This window comes from Brassica napus, chromosome C2 (assembly GCF_020379485.1).
Source record: "Brassica napus cultivar Da-Ae chromosome C2, Da-Ae, whole genome shotgun sequence".
NCBI classification, from domain to species: Eukaryota; Viridiplantae; Streptophyta; class Magnoliopsida; order Brassicales; family Brassicaceae; genus Brassica; species Brassica napus.
In genome coordinates, this window is record NC_063445.1 from 21,180,169 (window position 1) to 21,202,675 (window position 22,507).

A 22,507-nucleotide genomic window follows, 5' to 3' on the forward strand; every position below is an offset into this window, starting at 1 on the left:
CACTACCCTGGATGTTCTGTTTTAAATCAAATTCGAGAACCGATTGTTGTCTCGGCGGGGTATTCAGCTTGATTCTCTGCCTTGCTCTCTGTTGTACCTACCAAGTTCATTATAAATAGAACATGAGACATTCCCTGTAAAGTCACAAAGATGCGAACTTGAATGTGACTTATCATATCTTTAAAAGGCAAGAAAAAAAGCAAAATAATTATTACCAACTTTAGTCTGATTAAAATTATGTAATAAAAAGTAGTGTTAAGTTTTAACGTTTTGGTTCATACCGTAATCTGAGAAACTCCCACACCGAGACTAACACAGACAAATCCAATCCGATGAAAGCTCTCCTCAGCCCCGAACCTTCCTTCTCCATCTCGTCGCTTCAGATCAAGAGGCCTACCTACTCCGACGCCCTGCCTTCCTCATGCCTCCGGTTCCCTTTAACCGATTTCAACGGCCATCCGCGGCGGCGGAAGCTCCTCCCTCACGGTGGTGGTTTGAAGATGAAAGCAGTGTTGGACTCTGCAATGATGGAGCAGTTTGGGCTCAAGGAGTCTGATATCAAGAATCCGGCTCTTTCTTCCACTTACCGTAGATCGGAGATTCCCAAAGCTAACCCTACCGTTCTTGACGCTCAAGCTAGGGTTTGCACCGGACCTACTCAGACAAGACCCCTCAGCGAAGAACAGGCTTTCAAGGTGTTTGATACTATACTCAGATCAGGTAAAGAAGCATCAGCGGATTCATGTTTGACTTAATCGTTATCAAGAAAGCTTAGGCCTTTATATTAAAGTTTCAAACTTTATATCTTCAGCTTGTTTGGTTTCATGTTCTTATGATTAATAATGTGAATGAAGACCTTAGTCTGTTTTGGTTAGGCTTCTTGGTTTGTGTTATGAACAAACGCAAATTAACAAAACTAATTGAGGAAAATATCTGTTTATTGATTATGTGAATGATATTCTTTATCCTAAAATACATACATACATGTGGTTCTTTACTAGTACACCGAGATTTGTCATTTCCAGAATCAACAATCTGTTTAGTGATTGACTCTGTATAGTTTCTTGAGTGGATATATCAATGTATTTGGCAACATGGAACCAAATTTCTGTTTGGACTTCATCATCGATCTCTTTTTTTTATAGTCGTATTTGTCAGATTCTATTTTCTAACGGCTTAGATTGTTTCTAGAAGAGCTTGTTTTGGTTTTTCTTGATCAACTTTTATGTTACTGTCTTTGACAGACAATATTGAATAAAAGAATTTTAGACTGAAAAAAAGAGTCTTTACTGGTTCTCACTATGATGCAGCTAGAGGGGAACTAAAAGGAGAAGCGCCTGTGTCAAAGGCCCAGCTTGGTGCATTCTTTGCTGGGATGACAATCCGTGCAAACGCATTTCCTGAGGAGACTCAATGGAGCGAAGGCGAAAAGCGGGCGATGGATGTGTTCTGGCCGCTCCTGGTCCGGGCGCTACCTCCTGATGTGCTCTTCATTGCAGACCCTGAAGGCTCACTTTTGGGTACTAGCAACTCTGTTGGGCCAAGTTTTGTCGGCAATGAATCTAAGGAGATGAGGTTGGTTGGTGCGCTTAGAGAGGTTTTGGCAGGTGGTCATCTTGGGTATGAAGAGGTCAAGGGTGTTTTAAGAGACGTTCTGCCGCTTGGAAGTGAAGATGGGGGGTTAGCCTCTGGAGTGAGCGAGTCGTTGCTTTCGGCGTTTTTGATCGGTCAGCGTATGAATAGAGAGACGGATCGTGAGCTTAAAGCTTACTGCCTTGCCTTTGATGACGAGCTTGGTAAGAAACCAGACTATTCAAATGAAAGTTATGACTTGAGTTTAACACATGTTTTAACTAAATTTTCAGGGGGTGCTCCTGTTGCTGATGTCAAGTCGTTGACACATTATGGGGAGCCTTATGATGGGAACACTCGGTTCTTTCGGAGCACGCTGTTTGTGGCTACTGTTAGAGCTTGCTATGGTGAATCGTCACTGCTCCATGGCGTTGAATGGATGCCTCCGAAGGTAGTAATAACGAAAATTAATCTCTTTCAGTTTCCTAAAGATGATAAGTTTTTACTTTTTGGTCCAGGGGGGTGTGACTGAGGAGCAAATGCTGAAGTTTATGGGAGCAAAAACAAGCTTGTCTGTTCACCAGGCAAAAGAACTCATCGAGGTGCCTACAATAGTTTTAACTAATGTCCCACAGGGCTCTATAGCCAGCTTATCACTATATGACCCTGTTAGTTTTTAAATTATAGGATGAGAAGGCTGGATTTGCATATCTTAGTCTACGGGAAGCTCGGCCATCTTTGTATGATAACTGATAAATATTTGTTTGAGTTATTCCTTTGTTTAGCTTTAGACATGGAGCTATGCTAATGTGTACTATTTTTTTTTTCTTTTTGGTGGTTGCAGATATTCGCTAGTGGGAATGAGGGAGCATATAAAGAAGCGTCCTCCTCTGGCAACAACGGAGAAAGTTCAGCAGTTTGTAAGGGTAAGGGGATCTATCAGAGGTGACCGCGTTACATGCTCCATAGGACTTGAGAGAAGCTGCTTGTATACTCTATACATACATTTCATGGACTGTCTTTTAACTGCAGGCGACAGGGAAGGAATCAATCGTGGCGGGGTTTTACCACGAAGGCTACGAAGAGCCTCTCCTAATGCTTATGAGAAGAAGAGGTGTTCATTCTGGTTTGGTGGTTAAGGTCAACTCTCTTTTCTTTTAAGTTTTTACAGTGTGAAGATTTCAGGGAATAAACAAGAGTTCTCGTTTGGTAAATGCAGGGAGAAGAAGGGGCACTCTCAATGACAACAAGGGTGCGAGCTGCAACTGCATCAAAAGGGTTTCCAGTTAACTACTGTTCTGGTTTCCGTTCTTTGAGTTCAGAAACCGCTCTAGAAGCTGACGGTAAGAACAACTAATTAAAACAACGTTCCTAGTCTCATTGCAGAATCTATTGCTTTGATATTTTATATGAACCAATGGGACTCCATAGTTGGCATGGAGTCTTAGTATTACTATATTCCATTGGTGATGGAAGTGTTGTTTTGGCGAATTAGCCATTCTAGATTGCTATGTCAACTAATCAAGAGCTGTCACTTGTTTAGATTGTTGGTCCATGCAACTTATGACTCGAGTAACTTTTGTAATTGTAGGGGTGTCACGTCAGAGTTTCAACCTTGAGGTGGACGCAAGAAACTACGGGTTTGAGCCAACAGAGACTCCAAGAACTGATCGTTCGGTTAGACCTCTTAAAACATATTTATTTCACACTTGTTGCGGACAATGGTTACTCAAAAAAAAATATTGATATAGTTTTGTTGAATTTGATAGGTGTCCAAGAACATAGAGCTTGGTCTGGCAGCACTTCGTGGTGAGAAAGGAGCTGCTTATGATAGAATCGTGCTAAATGCTGGGATTGTAGATCATTTATTGGGATGTGACGGTGCAGAGGATGTGGTTGTGGCTATGGAGAGAGCAAAGGAAGCTATTGACAGCGGGAAGGCTCTAAAGAAGCTTTTGAATTACATTGAGATCTCACGCAAGATGAAATAGCTCCTCCCAACAATCTTGGAGTCTTGACATACACGGAATAGAGAATTGCATACACCTTTCCCTTGAATCTTTTTTTGTGGACAAATTAAACTCTCCAAGTCTGGAGTGTTGCAAACTGAGTGTTGTTTTCTTACAGAGTGGACACATAAGATAAAATGCTTGTGGGGGCTTTTCTGTGGATAGTTGGTGAATGCTATGTACAGAATCTGGAGGAGAAATGTTTATTTCTCATGTTTGTGTGTTTTTTAGTGATTCACAAGAATTCAGCTCATATAGATGTGCCAGCAGAACATATAGCAAGATGAGCTTCCCTGTATCAGTTCCAAGAAAATAATCCTTTTTTTTTTGTGTTTCATTGGTCTATGAAATTGCTTTGTAGGTGGGATTTTGATCCTTTGCTATTGATGGAAGAAGTTCAGATCATATCTTTCCACACCAATGTGGGCAACAAGGTGGTTTCTTCGAGATGACCAGTATCCTTTCCCACAGTTTGTATTCGATCCCTCTATGATCGATCAGACAAACATTATCATGTTCTTGCAACCTCTTTGAGTTCATTTGGTTTCTTTTTTTCGGGGTCTTTCATCTGAGGACAATGCCAGGGATTATGACTAGTTTCAAAAAGTTCAATGATGACTTCACGGTGACAACTTTGGTTAACTCAAGAATGTGAAAAAGGACTCACATAACATTATTATTGTACTAGTGGTATTCCGGCGCGTAGCGCTGGGTTCGTATATTTTATTCTTTAATGAATTCAAATTTCTATTATTGATCCATTTAATAGTGGTTAGTGATTGTAGTGTATTACTTTGTTTTGAAGTTGCTTAGGTCAAAGATGAATAGCATAAGTAATTTTCATTTATCGATTCAATAAAAATATAATAAATAGATGATAGTTGCACCAAAGTAAAGTTGACCTTAAAACATATGGTAAAGTTTATGTTTCAAAAGAAAAACATGCAAATGCATGTGTTTGTTTTGTGATTATCTTGTTTGAATGAAGATAACAGATTCTTTCATCCGCTTAAAGCAGTAACAATCCATGGATGTAGCAATCTGTCAGAAGCTTCATTGTTGACGTATTAGTTAAATATTATGTCTTCAAAATGATATTGAATCCATGATTATTGTGTTGCATATTTTTTTTTTTAGTTTGTAAATGGAGTTGTGTATATTGTAAATTAGGACTTGGACTTCTTTTTTCCAAATTATTCCATTTAATTTACTGTTACGATGGATTAAATTGTTTTGTTGAAAGCATAGTCTATGAGATCTTGAAATGATTGTTTACCATTCCAACCACCAGGTTCAGCATATATATAGCCCACTTGTTATTCAAATCAGCAATGATAGTATTCATACCTCATAAACGGCAAAACAAAAAAAAAGATCATGAGATTTAAACAACCAATGCCTCTCCAAGCAACTCAATGTTCTTACTACTCAAATCTCATTAAAAGCAAATGACAACCAAGAGGCTTCCCACCTGGCCCATGTATCATTATATTATAATTACTACATTAGCAACTGCAATTTAGGAATCTCATGAATCGTAGAGCATCCACATCATTAACCAAGTTGTATATATTTCTTTATTTTTCTTATTATATTTCATAGTTTACATGTATCACTTTTATAAAAACTGCACATACTATATACTTATTAAAAAACTTATACCTGCATTGGCTCTTTACTACCGATTGAATCAGATTCTTCCCCCTACCACCAGGGGAAAAGTACCGACCACTGTTGAATTATATATAAAAAGGTTGTAAGAGTTATTGTTACAAAACTAAATAAAGCCAATTATAAGAATCAGACTGAACCCATGAAGAGGAGTATAATATGTCATGAAGAGATGATTAAAAGATGCCCAATTAGTGGAGCCTTAATTGATTTTCTGGAGGCCCATTAAGCTGAAGATAGTTCAATGAAGGCCCAAATAGAGGATTGAGTAATGGAGATGGCAAGAGAAACGATTCGATTTTGATTCGAGAATCAGTTTGTTGAAAACCAAATTTGCATGGCTCTGCTGGAGAAATCTATGTTTGTCTCTCTGAAGGATGAGATTCTTTTCTTAACTAATTGATCAATCTCAGCAAGGATCGAAGCTGAGCTCCTGAATGTGCTGCGGTGGAGACGGTGATTGAGTTCTCTCCAAATAAAATAGATCGGCGACTGCAACGCCAGTAAACAGAGAAACTTATGGTGCTTTGTCTATCGACAAACAAAGCAAGGATTGCAGAGAATCTGTCCAAAAAGATGATGGCAGAGATAAGCGAAGCTTCAAGGCGAGCGTATTCCAAATGGTTGAGGAGTATTGACAACTGCTTAAAGGAGTACTGACCACTGTTACGTGAGAGAATCTCAGATCCGGCGACGGGGAAGATCAAGCGAAGGAAAAATATGAATTTTCTGTATTTCAGTATGTTGAGACTTACTTTAGCGGATTTGGATAACTCATTAACCCTATTCAATAAACCTCAACTTTGTAAAAGACGACGGCATGAACTCACCACAGAGCCTCTTAAACTCCTCACCGCCGTGTATTCCATAATCCGCCATGTAGATTGGATCTCAGACACGGCCAAGAAACCTGCAACAAAGGTATATCAAATCTCTAGCTCTCCTAGAATATATAATTGTTTCTATTATAAAGAATCTTATGATTTGCCTTTAGATCCATATTCTTATAGTTGATACCGATTGTTGTTTTGATCTTCGATGGTGATATGTCTGTAAGGAGAATTATGATGAACAGGGTGAAGCAGTGAACCTTGACTACGTCTCCATCACTTATTTATAGTCTCAAAAATTAGGGAGTTTAAGAGCTGCGGAGAAGGAGTCACTAAATTGAACGTAGTGGGGGAGCTGGCCGTAGGGAGCAAATGAAAACAATTAATGAAAGGTTTGAATGAGGATTACGAACGTTACAGAGGCGTTACAACATCTGCGATGCAAAAGATGAGATTGAAGAAGCCGAAGTCATTGAAAGAGACATGGGCTATAAATGGATTATGTTTATGTTATAGAAGGTCAGCAATATTAGATTCGACTTGTTATGGTCTTTTTGGGCCCATTCGTTGGAACAATTTTTCATCAACGAAAGTTTAGAACTTTATAGAGAAAGCTGTCGTGTCGAAAAACGCCCTTTCCTCCTTGCTGACATGGAGGGCTGTGCGCATCACACAAGTCAACTTTATATAATAAGATATTCACTCTTAAAATACTATTATAACTACCGTTCCTTACTCTGTAAAAACCCCTTCTTATTCTCTTTAAAATACTTTGTATTTATTGGATAACCCACACAAAATAATCTCAAGTTTACATAAACTTTTTCATTGAATCCATAAAATGACGACATTAATTTCAATTAAAAAAAACTTAGCCGAAAGTATATATATTTGATATATGAAACGGAAGAAGTATATTCTTCTTTATGGTGAATTGAGTAATTATCTAGATATTAAGTGGAGAAGCTTCTCAATATTTTTTTTCTTATTTTTTTTCATATTAAAAATGTTATGAACATGGACGTGATAGTGATTCATGTTTATTTTTCATTCACATTATGAGGATTAACGAAGAGTTATTTAATCGTTGATAAAATAAAGTTTCTAGATGGAAAATATTCTACCTTTATATATAATATTAAACTAAAAATGATATCAGATTCTCCACGACTCTTTGCCTCTCTTTTTTCTTGTTGGTATTTTCTCTTCAAAGCTTCTTCAAGTAGATAAACTTAAAAAGCCCTAAAACCTAATCTTCTTATATATATATTTTTTTTTGGTGTGAGCTAATCTTCCTATTGTTCCTCCTTTTTCTTAGAAAACTCAAGAAACTCAGTTATCATTTTCCCTTGAAGAGTGAATTTATTTTTTCGTTTAAAGTAATTAACAAACCAGTTTAGGTCAAAGGGTTTATTTTCCTTGTTGTTTTTGTTTATTCAGTTTTCTTCGCCAATGGATTCTTCGGGAAAGACACTTAAAGTGAAGACTCCGATCAATAAGAAGCTAGAGAAAGAAGGAGAAGAAGAGGATGGATTCACCACTCCAAAGGGGGCACAATTTAAAATTCCACCGCTGCTTCAGTGTCCTCCGGCTCCTGTGCGCGGCGGAATCCAACAAAAGACGACCCCACGGAGGCTTACCTCCGTCAACGTTCAAGATTTGAACTCTTTCTTCGCAAGAACACATACATAAGTCGCATAAGATCCTCACTAATACATATTTAGCTTTTTAATACGTTCGTTAATGCCTTGCATGGAATTTATCCAATTTTTTAGTTACGATTTTATCTTTATTTTTTTTTGTATATTTTTAGTAAAATAAAAGATGATGAAGCAATTGAAATTCATACAGTTTCTGTGAACTCCTTCTACGTTATGAGTCTTTAGATCCGTAATCTTATCGGTGCCTGGACAAGAACATGTTAATTTTATATTCTAACGACTTGAACTTGTAATCTTAAGGCGTATTAAGTGAATGGAAAATTTGATTGTATGTTGTATAACTATTTGTCACATTTTTTTAGAAATTTGATTGCTTACAGGAACATGTTCAACTTAAGACTATTCAGTCTGCCACATGCTTCAACTTTGGATTTACATCCAAAATCAACAATTATTTGGTCAAATAGATTTTTTTTTTTAAATGTAACTCCGATTCAACTTTTCTTTAAACCTCGAATTTTCTGAGTAAAAATATTCAAACTAGGAAAGTTGACCCACACGGCATAACTACAACTACTTGAAGTCTAAATAGAAGTCTACATCATGGTTGGTAATGTCCAAGTAAATTGAATAGTCGGTTTCGAGCTGAATAGAATCCTATGCATTACAGTCATCAATAATTTCATATTATAATGTTATTTATTTTCAAGGATACTAACTCTGTGATTGTTTTTCTTTCTCTCATTAAGATTCGTAAATTTTATATATTTTTCGGTGTAATCGCAGTACCATGTAAGTAATAGCGTCAAGTTTTAGGTAATCCGAGTTTCAACCTGGAGGTGAATGCAAGAAACTATGGGTTTCAGCCAACAGAAACTGAACTGATCGTTCGATAAGACCTCTTATGTTTCACACTGTTGGGGACAATGGTTACCCACAAAAGAGAAAGAGAAAGAACTTGATATACCTTTATTGAATGAGAAGGTGTCGAAGCACATAGAGCCGGATTTGGCAGCGCTGCGTGGTGAAAAAGGAGCGGCTTATGATATAATCGTCCTAAATGCTGGGATTGTAGATCATTTATTGGGGTGCGAAGGAGCAGAAGATGTTACTGTAGCAATGGAGAGAGCAAAGGAAGCTATTGACAGTGGGAAGGCTCTAGAAGCTTTTGAATTACATTGAGATCTCACGCAAGATGAAATAGCTCCTCCAACAAACTGGCGTCTTGACAAATGCATACGCGGAATCTTGAATCTTTTTTGTTTCGTTTTTGTCGACAAAACTCTCTAAGTCTCTGTTGTTGTTGTTGTCGAAAACCGAGTGTTGTTTTTACAGAGTGGACAAATAAGATAAATGCTTTACAGAGTGGACAAATAAGATAAATGCTTGTGGGGGCCTTTCTGTGGATAGATGGTGAATGCTATGTACAAAATGTAGTAAGAGAGAAGAGATGGTTATAAATTTCTGATGTGTTTATGAGTGATTCACTATTCATCTTAGTGATTTTTTTCATATTAATCCTATTCAAGTCGATGATTAGTAACCTCTTTGAGCTCGTTTTAGAGTGATTCACTATTCAAGTCGATGACTAGTTACCCGTTCTTGTAACCTTTTTTAAGCTCATTTGGTTTCATATTATTACTTCATGTTACAGTAACACGGTGATGACTTTGGTTACCCAAGAATGTTAAAGACAATAAATAAAGAATGTTAAAGAAAGGACTAAGAGAACATTATTATTATTTGTCTATTCACACTCTTAAAATAAGCTATAAGCCACAAGTCAAAAGGCTATAGCCACTAGTCAAAGCTTAGCTGAAAATATATTTGATATATATGAAACTGAAGAAGTATATTCTCAAGACCTTCTGGTGAATCTAGAAATTGAGTAGTTATAGCCACTAGTCAAAGCTCAGCTGAAAAGTATAGCCACTAGTCAAAGCTCTTTTGGTATATATATTCCTTCAAAGCTCTTTTGGTATATATATTCCTTCAAAGCTTCTTCAGTCATATACAGTTTTAAAGAAACTTTGCTTTTTTGCTTATTTCTCAAGAAAATCAGGTTCTCATCTGTCTCTGAAGAAGAAAGTTTTTAGTTTTACCTTTTAACTCAAGTAATTAACATATACCAGTTCGCTTTCTTTGTTTAGGCCATGGATTCTCCGGGAAAGTCGCTTAAAGGGAAGAGTCCGATCAATAACAAGCAGGAGAAAGAAGAGAAAGAAGAAAAATTCAGTATGCATTCATTTATCAAGAAAACTCGAGGAAATCAGGTTCTCATCTGTCTGTGAAGAAAATAAAAGTTTTACTTTTACCATACCTTTTGCAAAAAAACAAAAAGTAATTAACATACCAATACATTTTCGTTGTTTAGGCCATGGATTCTCCGGGAAAGTTGTTTACACTGAAGAATCTGGTGCAAGCTCCGATCAATAAGAAGCCAGAGAAAGAAGATGGATTCCCCACTCCAGAGGGGGAACCATTTAGTTTGCAGTTATATGTTAAGAAAAATCAAGAAAATCAGGTTCTCATCTGTCTCTGAAGAAAAGAAAGTTTTAATTTTACGTTTTAAGTAATTATCATACCTTTTGCAAAAAAAAAGAAGTAATTAACATACCAGTTACTTTTCGTTGTTTAGGCCATGGATTCTCCGGGAAAGTTGTTTACAGTGAAGGTTCCGGTGCAAGCTCCAGAGAAAGAAGAAGATGGACTTGGCGAAGTCCAACAAAAGACCATCTAACAACGTCGTAAAAAGTCCACCCCAAGGAAGCATACCTCCGTCAACAGTCAAGATTTGAACACTTCCTTCTCAAGAACACATATATAAGTCGCATATGATCCTCACTAATACATAAGTGTGTTCGTTAGTACTGCCTTGCATGGATTTTGTGTTTATTTATTATTGTTACTATTATTTATCTTAGTATATTTTTACTAAGCTGTTTCGTCTTCCATCGAATTATAGATATATGATTAAGCAACTGAAATTCATACGCTTTCTTTTCGTAGATTCAAAGTTGAATCATTCCTTTCTTCGGATTTATATATTGCATAACTATTTATCACGTTTTATCCGAAATTTAATTGTTTACAACGAAAGCTAAGACTCAGCATTATACTATTCAATCTGCCACATGGTCAAAAAAGATAAAAACAACATTTGAATCCGATTAAACTTTTCTTTCAACCTTTTAATGTTTGAGTAAAATATTCAAACTGAGGAAAGTTGACCCACACGAGAGAGAAGGAGAAGAGGAAGATGGATTCACCACTCCAAAGGGAGTGCAATTTAGGATTCTATCGCATGTTGATTGTCCTTCGGCTCCTCCACGCGGCGGAATCCAACAAAAGGCCATTGAAAAACGTCGGAAAAGATCCAGCCCACGGAGGCTTACCTCCGTCAACATTCAATATTTGAACACTTTCTTCTCTAGAACACGGGTTTTTGGCTTATTAAATCTCTAACTCTCTAATTTCGGCATATTTAAGCTCTAACTTTTGTTTAGCCATAATAAATATCAAACTCTTTAAAAGAATCCAACAAAATCCTGAAGTTTCTATTTTTTGGCTGAAAAAAGCTTATGTTAATATAAGCTACGACTCCGTCACTAACGCTGTTTTCTTGTCGCCTTTTCACCAACCTTAAGTTCCAACCCAAAATCTTTTCACACCGATCCATAATCCACAATCAACTGATCAAATTTGGGGAACAATGATGGGATAACAAATTTAATTTTAGATTAAGCTATAGAATATGCATATAAGTTTAATTTAAACTTTTGTTGGTCAACTAAGAAAAATACTAGTTTAGTTTGCTGGAAGAAATAGTAGCCAAGGAGAATGAAGATCTATTTTGTTTTCTGCTTAATATTAAATACATAACACAGTTGAGTTGCAGATTAATTTAGAACAGAGAATAAAGTGAAAACTTGTAGAAGATGAGACAACACAACTAAGGTTCTTATGGAGTCACGATGATGATGGCTCTGTTCTTAAAAGCTAGTATATCATAAGTTCAACATCAAGAAGAACAAAATTATTCAAAAAGAACAAAATTCTAAGCATGGTCAAACAAGATCGTGAAAAAATCCAAACAACATCACAACCATTCAAAGAATAAAAAGAAACAAAGACTTTAATCAGATTTCTCTGATTAGTATATCCATATCTCTGCAACATCTCTTCGGCCTACAAGAACAAATATTATATGTATAAACCATAAGAAAGATAATCAAAAGAACATAAATTAAGATAAACAAATCTAGAAATAAAATAACTTATAGCTAAATCATATATACGAACCTGTTGTAGATTCTTTTTTGGTCGACCTCGAGGACGTTTTTCTGCCACCATAGGAGGATTAGAACACGTCGTTTTGTTGTGTCCCTCTTGCTTACAATGTGAACATGTCATTGTCCTACCATCACCTGTCATTCTTCCCTTTTTTGATGAATCTTCGTGAGGTTCTTTACGTCGGTTATGATTCTTTTTTCTTCCTCGTTTTAGTCTTGGGTCTGGTGGTATAATAGGGAGTCTGTTTAAACGTGGCCACAACTTCATTCCTTGTACAACTCTCATTCCCCGAGCATATGTCTGCTGCCATTTATGAGTAGTAAAATACTCTGATACATAGTCATCAAGGTTTAGTTTTTTCCCTATGATAACACACATAGCATGATTACAAGGGATCCCTTTCAGCTGCCACTTTCGACAACCACACGTTTTCAAATGTACGTCGACACGATATCCAGTCCCGTGATCATCAACTTCATATTCATCACCTGTGGTTTGATACAGAATGAAATCTTTTGAATCAGCTCGACTCTTTTCAATCTCAGCTTGTGCTTTTTTTGTAAATTTCCCCTTCCATCTATTTCCAGCAGTAGACCGTTTAGCGTTACGTACCATAGTTTGTCTTCTAATGTCCTCTAACATCTCAAGCAATGGTTTTCGTCGAGCTTCTCTAATGGTTTTGTTGAAAGATTCAGACAAGTTGTTCGAGTTGTCAATAGTACAAGAATCTTCCCTAAAGAAAGCCCGAGACCATGTAGTAGGTGCAGTGCGTTGTAGGGAATCATACGCACCTGAATTATAGGTTTTTAATGCTTCAAGGTTGTCGTCAAAGTCTCCTATAGTATAGCTTCGTGCTATTTTCCAAAACATAGGCTCCAACTCTTTATCTTTGTTAGTTTTTCTCCAGTTTGCAAGGATATGTCGAGCACACATTCGATGCTCAGCTTGTGGAAGCTCATTATGCACAGCATTTACCAAACCCTAAGATCAGTTCAACATGAAAAATATCAGAATACAAACATAAATTTTAAAACTAGATAGATATACTCATAATCTTCACAACAAACCTTTTGCTTATCAGATATTATTGTCATGTTGTCTCCTTGTCCAAGATCCAAATCAGTTTGGATATGTTTGATGAACCATTCCCAGTTATCATTGTTTTCAATGTCAACTATAGCCCATGCGATAGGGAAAATCCTATTATCTGCATCTCTTCCAACCGCAGCCAACAACTCACCTTTTATATCCCACTTTAGAAAAGCACCATCTAGTCAAATTATTCGGCGGCATGTCTGTTTCCATGCTTCTCTGAGCGCTTCAAAGCATATATAAACTCTGTAAAACTTGTGTTCTACTTGTGTTGGACCTGGAAGTGTCTCAATGTCCATTGTGGACCCTGGATTTGATACAAGGATTTCTTTCTCATAATCCCATAGTCTACCAAATTGTGTTCCATGCATCTTCCTTCTTTTTTCCACCACTTTTTTCTTTGCATGTTCACACTGAAACAGTGTAACATTCAGATTGTAGTCTGCCTTTATAGACTCCATCATCTCCTTTGGTGAAAGTTTTGGATTCAGTCTAAGAGGTTCCTCAAACAGCTCGGCAATTACAGGAACTTTTAACATCTTTTGAGTAACCTGATTTATTGCAAACATGTTCAGCTGTATAAACCTTAATCATCAGCTTGTTTCTTGACTTCTCAAACGAACAATAAACCCTCCATGGACACTCTTTTGATGAACAAATTGCTCCAAGCTTCTTAGTCGTTGACTTATACAGCTTCACATCATACTCTGTCTTCAAAGAATACTTAACCAATGCATACTTAAAATCTGCTGCAGTATTGAAGGTTTTTCCCAAATGTAGAAGCTCATCTGGATTTATATAATTTGGATGAAATTGTACCATGTCCTCATTGTCTTCGTACTCATCCTCCGATGAATCAGAAACATGAGGAATTGTATCATCCTCCAATAAATCACCATTGTTATCATCATCACTTACATCATCTTGTGCAATATCTCCAAACAATTCTTCTAGTTGTGATGCACCTTCTTCAACCATGTCACAATTAATTCTCTTCTTCATTCTCACCATCATTGTTTCTACCATGAGTTTCAGAACCTAAACCTTCGATGTCTCCCGTCATGGAAAGACTACCGATACATATCATTAAAAAAAATTCAAATAATGTTTTAGAACACAACTCATTGAATTGAATCGTAACATTAATACGCTGAGAACGAAGCTTACCTTTTTGTCGACCTTCTAATCTCCAGTTTTTGTCTCTTGTTATTCATAGTGAGTTTGCTTAATTCAATGAGTGAGGGTTCCAAAAGATATACGATTTGAGTTTTCTGTGAAGAACGACGTAACGGAGACGTGACGAAGTAGTAATCTAGGTTAACATAAGCTCTTTTCAGCCAAAAAATAGAAAATTCAGGATTTAATTGGATTCTTTAAAAGAGTTTAATATTTATTATGCTTAAATAAAAGTTAGAGATTAAATATGCCGAAATTAGAGAGTTGAGGATTTAATAAGCCAAAAACCCCTAGAACACATACATAAGTCGCATAAGATTCTCACTAATACATATTTAGCGTTTTAGTGCGTTCATTGATGGTTGCCTGGATTTTATTTTAGTGTTTTAGTTACAATCTATAACTTTTTGTATATTTTTAGTAGAATATTTAGTCTACCATCGAATTAAAGATATGAAGTAACTGAAATTCATACATTTTTTTGTAAGACTTAATGGATTTGGGATCTATAATCTTCTTGGTGCCTGGACGAGAACATTTTTTTTTTTGAAAACTTGTAATCTTGAGAAGTATCAGTGAACGGAATATTCATAGTTGAGTCATTCTTTCCTTCGTATTATATGTTGCATAACTATTTATCACATTTTTATCAGAAATTTGATTGTTTGCAACGAAAAGAATCAACATAACTATTCAATCTGCCACTTGCTTCAAATTTGGATTTTATATCCAAAATCAGTAAGTATTTGGTCACATGGTTCAATCTACCACATGACTTTGGATTTTATAACTATTCAATCTGCCACATGCTTCAACTTTGGATTTTATAACTATTCAATCTGCTACATGCTTCAATCTGCTACATGCTTCAACTTTTCCTTAAACCTTTAATGTTAAAATATTCGAACTCGAGAAAGTTGACCCACACGGCTAACACAAAAATTACATGAAGTCTAAATAGAAAGGTACATCATGTTTAGTCTCACGCAAAATGAAATAGCTCCTCCCAACAATCTGGAGTCTTTGACAAATCATCTTACACGGAATAGAGAAACACCTTTCCTTGAATCTTTTTTGTTTCATTTTTGTGGACATCTATCGTTGTTTGTTGCAATCAGAGTGTTGTTTTACAGAGTGGACACACAACATTAATGCTTGTGGGTTTTCTGTGGATAGATGTTGAATGCTATATACAGAATCTTGAGGATAAATGTTTATTTCTGATGTTTGTTTTTTTGAGTGATTCACAATTTATCTAAGCGGATTCTTTCATATTAATCCTATTCAAGTCGATGAAGTTCAGCTCATATCTTTTCACACCTATGTGGGCAACGAGGTGGTTACTTCGAGATGACGAATATCCCCTATCCCCTATCCCCTTTATGATCAAACAAACATTATCATGTTCTTGCAACCTCTTTGAGTTTATTTGGTTTCTTGTTTTTCGGGATCTTTCATCTGAGGATAATGCCATGGATTATGACTAGTTTCAAAAAAGTTAAATGATGACTTCATGTCTTAGTACGGTGACAAATTTGGTTAACTCAAGAATGTGAAGAAAGGACTCGGAGAACATTATTATCGTCTATTCACTCTTAAAAAGCTATAACTACTGGTCCTAGTCTGCAATAACTCTTCTCATGCTCTTTAAAATCCCTTTATACTTATTGGATAGCACAAAAAAATAATCTCGAGTTTATATAAACTTTTTCACTGAACCCATAAAATGACATTAATTTAAGTAAAAAAAGCTTAGCCGGAAGTATATTTGATATATGAAACGGAAGAAGTATATTCTTATTTTTGGTGAAACTATAAATTGAGTAATTATCCAGATCTTAAGTGGAGAAGCTTCTCAATATTTTTATCTTATTTTTTCATATTAAAAATGTAATGAACATGGACGTGATAGTGATTCACGTTTATTTTCATTCACATTACGAAGAAAATTAACAAAGAGTTATCCAAATCGTTGATAAAATAAAGTTTCTAGATGAAAAATATTCCACCGTTATATATTAAGTTAAAAATGATATCAGATTCACCACAACTCTTTGGGTGTGACTGGTAACCATGGTAACCATCGAGGAACATTAGAAATGAATAGGAATAAAATTTTGGGAATGATTAGGAACGAGGGCTCCTTATCAAAATTAACAAGGAACAAATTTGCATTATAATTCTCTACAAAAAAGGGAATGAGAAGGAATGAAGAGGAAAAAATACTTCTCATGAATGGTAACATTTTTGAGGAACGTTAAGGAATGTAATGTTCCTCTTCATTCCCTTGGTTACCATTCAAACCCTTTGCTTCTTCTTTTCTTTTTGGTATTTTCTCTTCAAAGCTTCTTCAATCAGATACAGTGAAAAAAGCCCTAAAACCTGATCTTCTTATTGCTCCTCCTTTTGCTTAGAAAATTCAAGAAAACCAGTTCTCATTATCCTTTGAAGAGTGAAATTTACTTTTTCGTTTAAAGTAATTAACATACTAGTTTATGTCAAAGGGTTTATTTTCCTTGTTGTTTTTGTTTATTCAGTTTTCTTCGCCATGGATTCTTCGGGAAAGACACTTAAAGTGAAGACTCCGATCTATAAGAAGCTAGAGAAAGAAGGAGAAGAAGAGGATGGATTCACCACTCCAAAGGGGGCACAATTTAAAATTCCACCGCTGGTTGAGTGTCCTCCGGCTCCTGCACGCGGCAGCATCCAACAAAAGACCATTAACAAACGTCGGAAAATATCCACCCCATGGAGGCTTACATCCGTCAACATTCAAGATTTGAACATTTTCTTCTCAAGAACAGATACATAAGTCTCATAAGATCCTCACTAATACATATTTAGCTTTTTTTATTACGTTCGTTAATACCTTGCATGGAATTTCTGATTTATCTAAAGTTTCTTAGTTACGATTTTATCTTGATTTTTTATATATTTTTAGTAGAATAATAGATGATGAAGCAACTGAAATTGATACGCTTTCTGTAAACTCCTTCTACGTTATGTGTCTTTAGATCCATAATCTTATCGGTGTCTGGACAAGAACATGTTAATTTTATATTTTAACGATTTGAACTTGTAATCTTGAGGCGTATTAAGTGAATGGAAATTTCATGGTTGAGTCATTATATTATTTTTTTCGTCTTATATGTTGCATAACTATTTGTCACATTTTATTAGAAATTTGATTGCTTACAGGAACATATTCAACTTAAGACTATTCAGTCTGCCACATGCTTCAACTTTGGATTTACATCCAAAATCAATAATTATTTGGTCAAATCGATTAAAAAAACAAGCTCCTTTCAATAACAAGCCGGAGAAAGAAGAGAAAGAGGAAGAAGATGGACTCAACACTCGAAAGAGGGCACAATCTAGTCTTCCACCGGAGGTTGAGTGTGCTCCGGCTCCTGAACGCGGCGTAATCCAACAAGAGACCATCGAAAAACGTCGGAAAAATCTAACCCTTCCGCCAATATTCAAGATTTGAACACATCCTTCTCAAGAACACATATATGAGTTGCATAAGATTCTCACTAATACATTGTGCGTTCGTTGATGTCTACAACTAAAGTAATGTTATATTATTGTTGATTTGAATTTTGAAAAAATTATGGGTTTCAACCCATAAAATAAGAATTAATTTACCAGTGTTTACAGAAAACCAACATTTTCCATTTAATAAAATTTGATTCTGAGAGTGCGAATGGTTAAATTACTGAAGAAAATGTACATCACAAAAAAAAATAACATTTCAAAACCACTATAATAATGTACACACTACTAGTCACATCAAGAAAGTTACACATAAACCAATGATTTTTTCATATTATTCATATTCAAATCAATGAGTTTTTCATATTATGGATAGTTTGAAAAAGTATAATGATAATTACTTCATGTTTCAATACACGGTGATAAACTTTGGTTAACTCAAGAATGTTACAGAAAGGACTCAGGAGAACATTATTGTTATTGTCTGTTCACACTCTTAAAAAAGCTATAGCCACTAGTCAAAGTTTATTAGCTGAAAGTATATTTGATATGAACTGAAGAAGTGTATATTCTCAAGACCGTTTGGTGAAACTAGAAATTGAGCTACTAATTATAGCCACTAGTGCTCTTTTGGTATATATAAATATATTCCTTCAAAGCTTCTTCAATCAGATACACTTAAAGAAACTTTGTTTTAGCTTACTTCTCAAGAAAACTCAAGAAAATCAGGTTCTCATCTGTGTCTGAAGAAGAAATTTTTTACTTTACGTTTTTAAGCAATTAACATATACCAGTTCGTTTTCTTTGTTTAGGCCATGACTTTTGTGGTTTTTTCTAAAAAATATTTTAGTAGGATTATTTCGTCTTATAGGTACATGATTAAGCAACTGAAAGTCATACTGTAAACTCCTCTACTATGGGTCTATATATATAATCTTCTCTTCCCGGTGCCTCGAAGATTAGTTTTATATTTTAACGACCTGAACTTAAACTATCTTTGAGAGGCGTATTTTATTAGTGAATGGAAATTTCATTTTTTTCTTCCTGTTATATGTTGCATAACTACTTATCACATTTTATCAAAAATTTGATTGTTTACAACGAAAAGAATGAACATAATACTATTCAATCTGCCACATGTTTCAACTTTGGATTTTATATCCAAAACCGATAAGTATTTGGTTAAATAGATTAAATAAACTTTTGAATCCGATTCAAGTTTTCTTTGAACCTGTTTGAGTTCAAACTAAGGAAAGTTGACCCACACAGCCACACAACAACTACTTGAAAGGTACATCATGTTTGGTAATTGAAGTCTAAATTGAATAGTCGGTTGCGAGCTGAATAGAATCCCATGCATTACAATCATCAATACTTTATTACTATGATGTTGTTTTTTCGTAGGAAACTATCTTTTCGTATCATGCAAGTCATATATAGTGTCAACGTTTAGGTAATAGAAAACGTTTAAACATTCACATCTTGAAGTTCTTTTCTATTGACCAATTTTTTTATCCACACTAATTAATCAAAACAATTTGTTACTTTTTTTAACACTGGTTAATTATGCTATTACAACTTTGAAAAATATTACAGACGATTTTACAGTCGATAATTATACCTACCGTACGAGGATTCACGCTTGACTGCATCACCTGAGCCGCCCTATGGGATCCACGTTTGACGGTACTCCTTGCGCCATACTGCAGATCTCTTGTAAGCTTTTTTCTCCCTTAATTCGCATAATTCTGTCTTTTGCGGAAATTGAAACCCAGACCTCCTAGTGTATAAGCATTAATAATTTGTTACTAGCTCAAGGTACTAATTCCTACCAAAAGTTAATGGCTCGAGATGTTAATGATAGTTCATACATAAGTCGTGATGCCTAAGACAAAATTAAGGAAAACATAATACCAGAGGGGTTGTATTCAGACATTTCATGGCCTGTTTTTAACTGCAGGCGACAGGGAAGGAATTTGTGGCTGGTTTTTGCCATGAAGACTACGAAGAGCTTCTCCTAATGCTTATGAGAAGAAGAGGCGTCCATTCTGGTTTAGTGGTTAAGGTCGGTTCTCTTTTATTTATTTATTTATTTATTTATTTGTTCATCAACTTATACTGATCATGACCTACGAGGTACTGTACATGTGAATATAAGAAGTGCTGAACCTGGCATATGATACTAGTTTCCATTTGAAGTTTTGAACATTTTAACAGTGAAGTTTTCAGGGAATGAATAATATAAATAAAATTTAACAGTGAAGTTGAGAGAACACAAAATAATATCTCAGTTTTTTTTAGTCAAAAATAATATCTTAGTTTTATATCAACATTTTTACTCTTGAATCCATAAAATGACAGTAATTTAAATTAACAACTTAGCTGCAAGTATATTTGATATGAAACTGAAGAAGTATATTCTTCTTTTTGGTGAAACTAGAAATTTAGTAATTATCCATATATTAAGTGGAGAAGATTCACAATATTTTATCTTATATTTTCATATTGAAAATGTAAAGAATATAGACGTGATAGTGTTCATGTAAATTTTCATGAACACTGTGAAGAAAACAAACCACCGGGAAACAAGAAGAACGAATAGAAAATGAATGTATAGGAATAAAATAGCAGGAATAAAAAAAATGGTTTGTCATTCTCAAATTTAACAAGAAATAATTTTGTTCTTTAATTATCTTTAAAAAAAAGGAATGAGAGGGAATGACAAAGAATTATTCCTTGTGAACAGTGTTTTTTTTTAGGAATGTTAGGGAATGCATTATTCCTCGTACTTCATTGGTCACCGTTTATACCCAAAGAGTTATACAATCTATGATTATAAATAAAGTTTTTTTATCAACATTTCTACACGGAATATAAAAGTAACCACCGTTATATATGAGGACTCCTCCTTCTTCCCTCGTCTCTTTTGGTATTTTTCTTTGGAGCTTCTTCAATAGATACCGTTAAAGAAACCGTAACTCCTAAATCTTCTCCTCTTGTTCCTTACACGAAACATTTTTTTTTACTTATTTCAGAGAAAACTCAAGAAAATCAGTTCTCTTTTTCTTGAAGAAGAAAGTTTACTTTTCCGTTTTAAGTAATTAACATAACAGTTCGTTTCTTTGTTTAGGCCATGGATTCTTCCGGAAAACCGCTTAAAGTGACTATTCTGGTGAAAGCTCCGATCAATGAGAAGCCGGATAAAAAAAAGAGAGAAGGAGAAGAGGAAGATGGATTCACCACCAAAGGGAGTGCAATTTAGTATTCCATCGCAAGTTGAGTGTCCTCTGGCTCCTGCACGCGGCGGCATCCAACAAAAGGCCATCCAAAAACGTCGGAAAATATCCACCCCAGCAGGGAGACTTACCTCCGTCAACTTTGAAGATTTGAACACTTTCTTCTCAAGAACACATACATAATCACACAAGATTCTCACTGATACATATTTAATTAGCCTTTTAGTGCGTTCATTAATGGTTTGTATATGCATTTTATTTTAGTGTTTTAGTTACGATTTAGAAGTTTTTATATTTTTTAGGAGAATTATTTCGTCTGCCATCGAACTAAAGATATGAATCAGCTAAAATTCATACACTTTTTGTAAAGATTTAATGGATTTTGGATCTATAATCTTCGTGGTGTCTGGACGAGAACATGTTAATTTTATATTTCAACGATTTGAACTTGTAATCTTGAGAAGTATCAGTGAATGGAAAATTCATAGTTGAGTCATTCTTTTCTTCGTCTTGTATGTTGCATAACTATTTATCTTATTTTTATCAGAAATTTGATTGTTTACAACGAAAAGAATCAACATAACTATTCAATCTGCCACATGCTTCAACTTTGGATTTTATATCCAAAATCAGTAAGTATTTGGTACATGGTTCAATCTGCTACATGCTTCGACTTTGGATTTTATAACAATTCAATCTGCCACATGCTTCGACTTTGGATTTTATAACTACTCAATCTGCCACATGCTTCAACTTTTCCTTAAACCTTTAATGTTAAAAATATTAGAACTAGAGAAAGTTGACCCACACGGCCACACAAAAATTACATGAAGTCTAAATAGAAGGTACATCATGTTTGGAATTGTAAAGTGAATAGTCGGCTTCGAGCTGAATATAATCCTATGCATCACAATCATCAATAATTTCATACTACAATGTTGTTTTTTTTTGTAGGAAACTCTCTTATCCGGTGAAATCGTAGAAGTATCATGCAAGTCATATAGTGTCAACTTTATTAGACAGTCACATATTGTAATTCTTTTCTAGCGACCAAATTTTTTATCTAAAGTTCAAAAAAAAAATAATAATTTTTTTTTTTTTTGTTAACCAGGATGGGTTCAGGTCTTCGGCCTTAATCCTCCCCTCAGCCCGGAACCAGCCTGCGTCTGTACCCTCCAGGGGGCCTAAGTCATTCCGATGGCTGGAGCTCGAACTCGTGATGGCGGGCACCTCAGCCGAAGTTCCTTTACCACCAGACCACGAGGCCCGGTTAAAACAATAATTTATCCACATTAATTAATCAAAACAATTTGTTACTAGCTGAGGTTATGAGATTATGGATAGTTTTAAAATTTTTGATAATTACGTCATCATAACTTTGTGTACTGAAGAATGTTAGAGAAATTAAGGACTCAGAAACATTATTATTTTTGTCTATTCACACTTAAACAGATAGCCACTAGTCACTCAAA

General features: G+C 35.2%; 3 protein-coding genes and 1 long non-coding RNA gene across 5 annotated transcripts; 2 read left to right on the forward strand and 2 right to left on the reverse strand.

The window, feature by feature from the left end:
* Positions 1-199: 199 nt before the first annotated feature.
* LOC106353778 (anthranilate phosphoribosyltransferase) lies at positions 200-3,918 on the forward strand. Its single transcript, XM_013793574.3, has 10 exons — positions 200-720; positions 1,311-1,796; positions 1,866-2,023; positions 2,091-2,174; positions 2,260-2,312; positions 2,417-2,498; positions 2,605-2,712; positions 2,792-2,915; positions 3,164-3,249; positions 3,342-3,918. The coding sequence occupies exons 1-10, from the start codon at positions 333-335 to the stop codon at positions 3,561-3,563; spliced, it is 1,791 nt and encodes a 596-aa protein (XP_013649028.1). The 5' UTR covers positions 200-332; the 3' UTR covers positions 3,564-3,918.
* Positions 3,919-5,434: 1,516 nt separating this feature from the next.
* On the reverse strand, positions 5,435-9,470 carry LOC125582104. The gene is made up of 2 exons (XR_007319964.1): positions 6,083-9,470; positions 5,435-5,981 (listed from the first exon to the last, which is right to left on the reverse strand). It is a non-coding gene; the product is annotated as an uncharacterized LOC125582104 (long non-coding RNA).
* Positions 9,471-9,689: 219 nt separating this feature from the next.
* LOC106357057 lies at positions 9,690-10,730 on the forward strand. Of its 2 annotated transcripts, none has more exons than XM_013796743.3 (4): positions 9,690-9,805; positions 9,894-10,016; positions 10,118-10,267; positions 10,382-10,730. In XM_013796743.3, the coding sequence occupies exons 2-4, from the start codon at positions 9,897-9,899 to the stop codon at positions 10,481-10,483; spliced, it is 372 nt and encodes a 123-aa protein (XP_013652197.1). In that variant the 5' UTR covers positions 9,690-9,805; positions 9,894-9,896; the 3' UTR covers positions 10,484-10,730. The 2 variants fall into 2 exon arrangements, with proteins under 2 accessions (XP_013652197.1, XP_013652198.1); XM_013796744.3 differs by having other exon boundaries at positions 9,713-9,805; positions 9,876-10,016.
* A 1,166-nt stretch (positions 10,731-11,896) lies between these two features.
* On the reverse strand, positions 11,897-14,106 carry LOC106355841. Its single transcript, XM_048748830.1, has 5 exons — positions 13,759-14,106; positions 13,406-13,679; positions 13,104-13,276; positions 12,171-13,017; positions 11,897-11,931 (listed from the first exon to the last, which is right to left on the reverse strand). The coding sequence occupies exons 1-5, from the start codon at positions 14,104-14,106 to the stop codon at positions 11,897-11,899; spliced, it is 1,677 nt and encodes a 558-aa protein (XP_048604787.1).
* Positions 14,107-22,507: the final 8,401 nt, after the last annotated feature.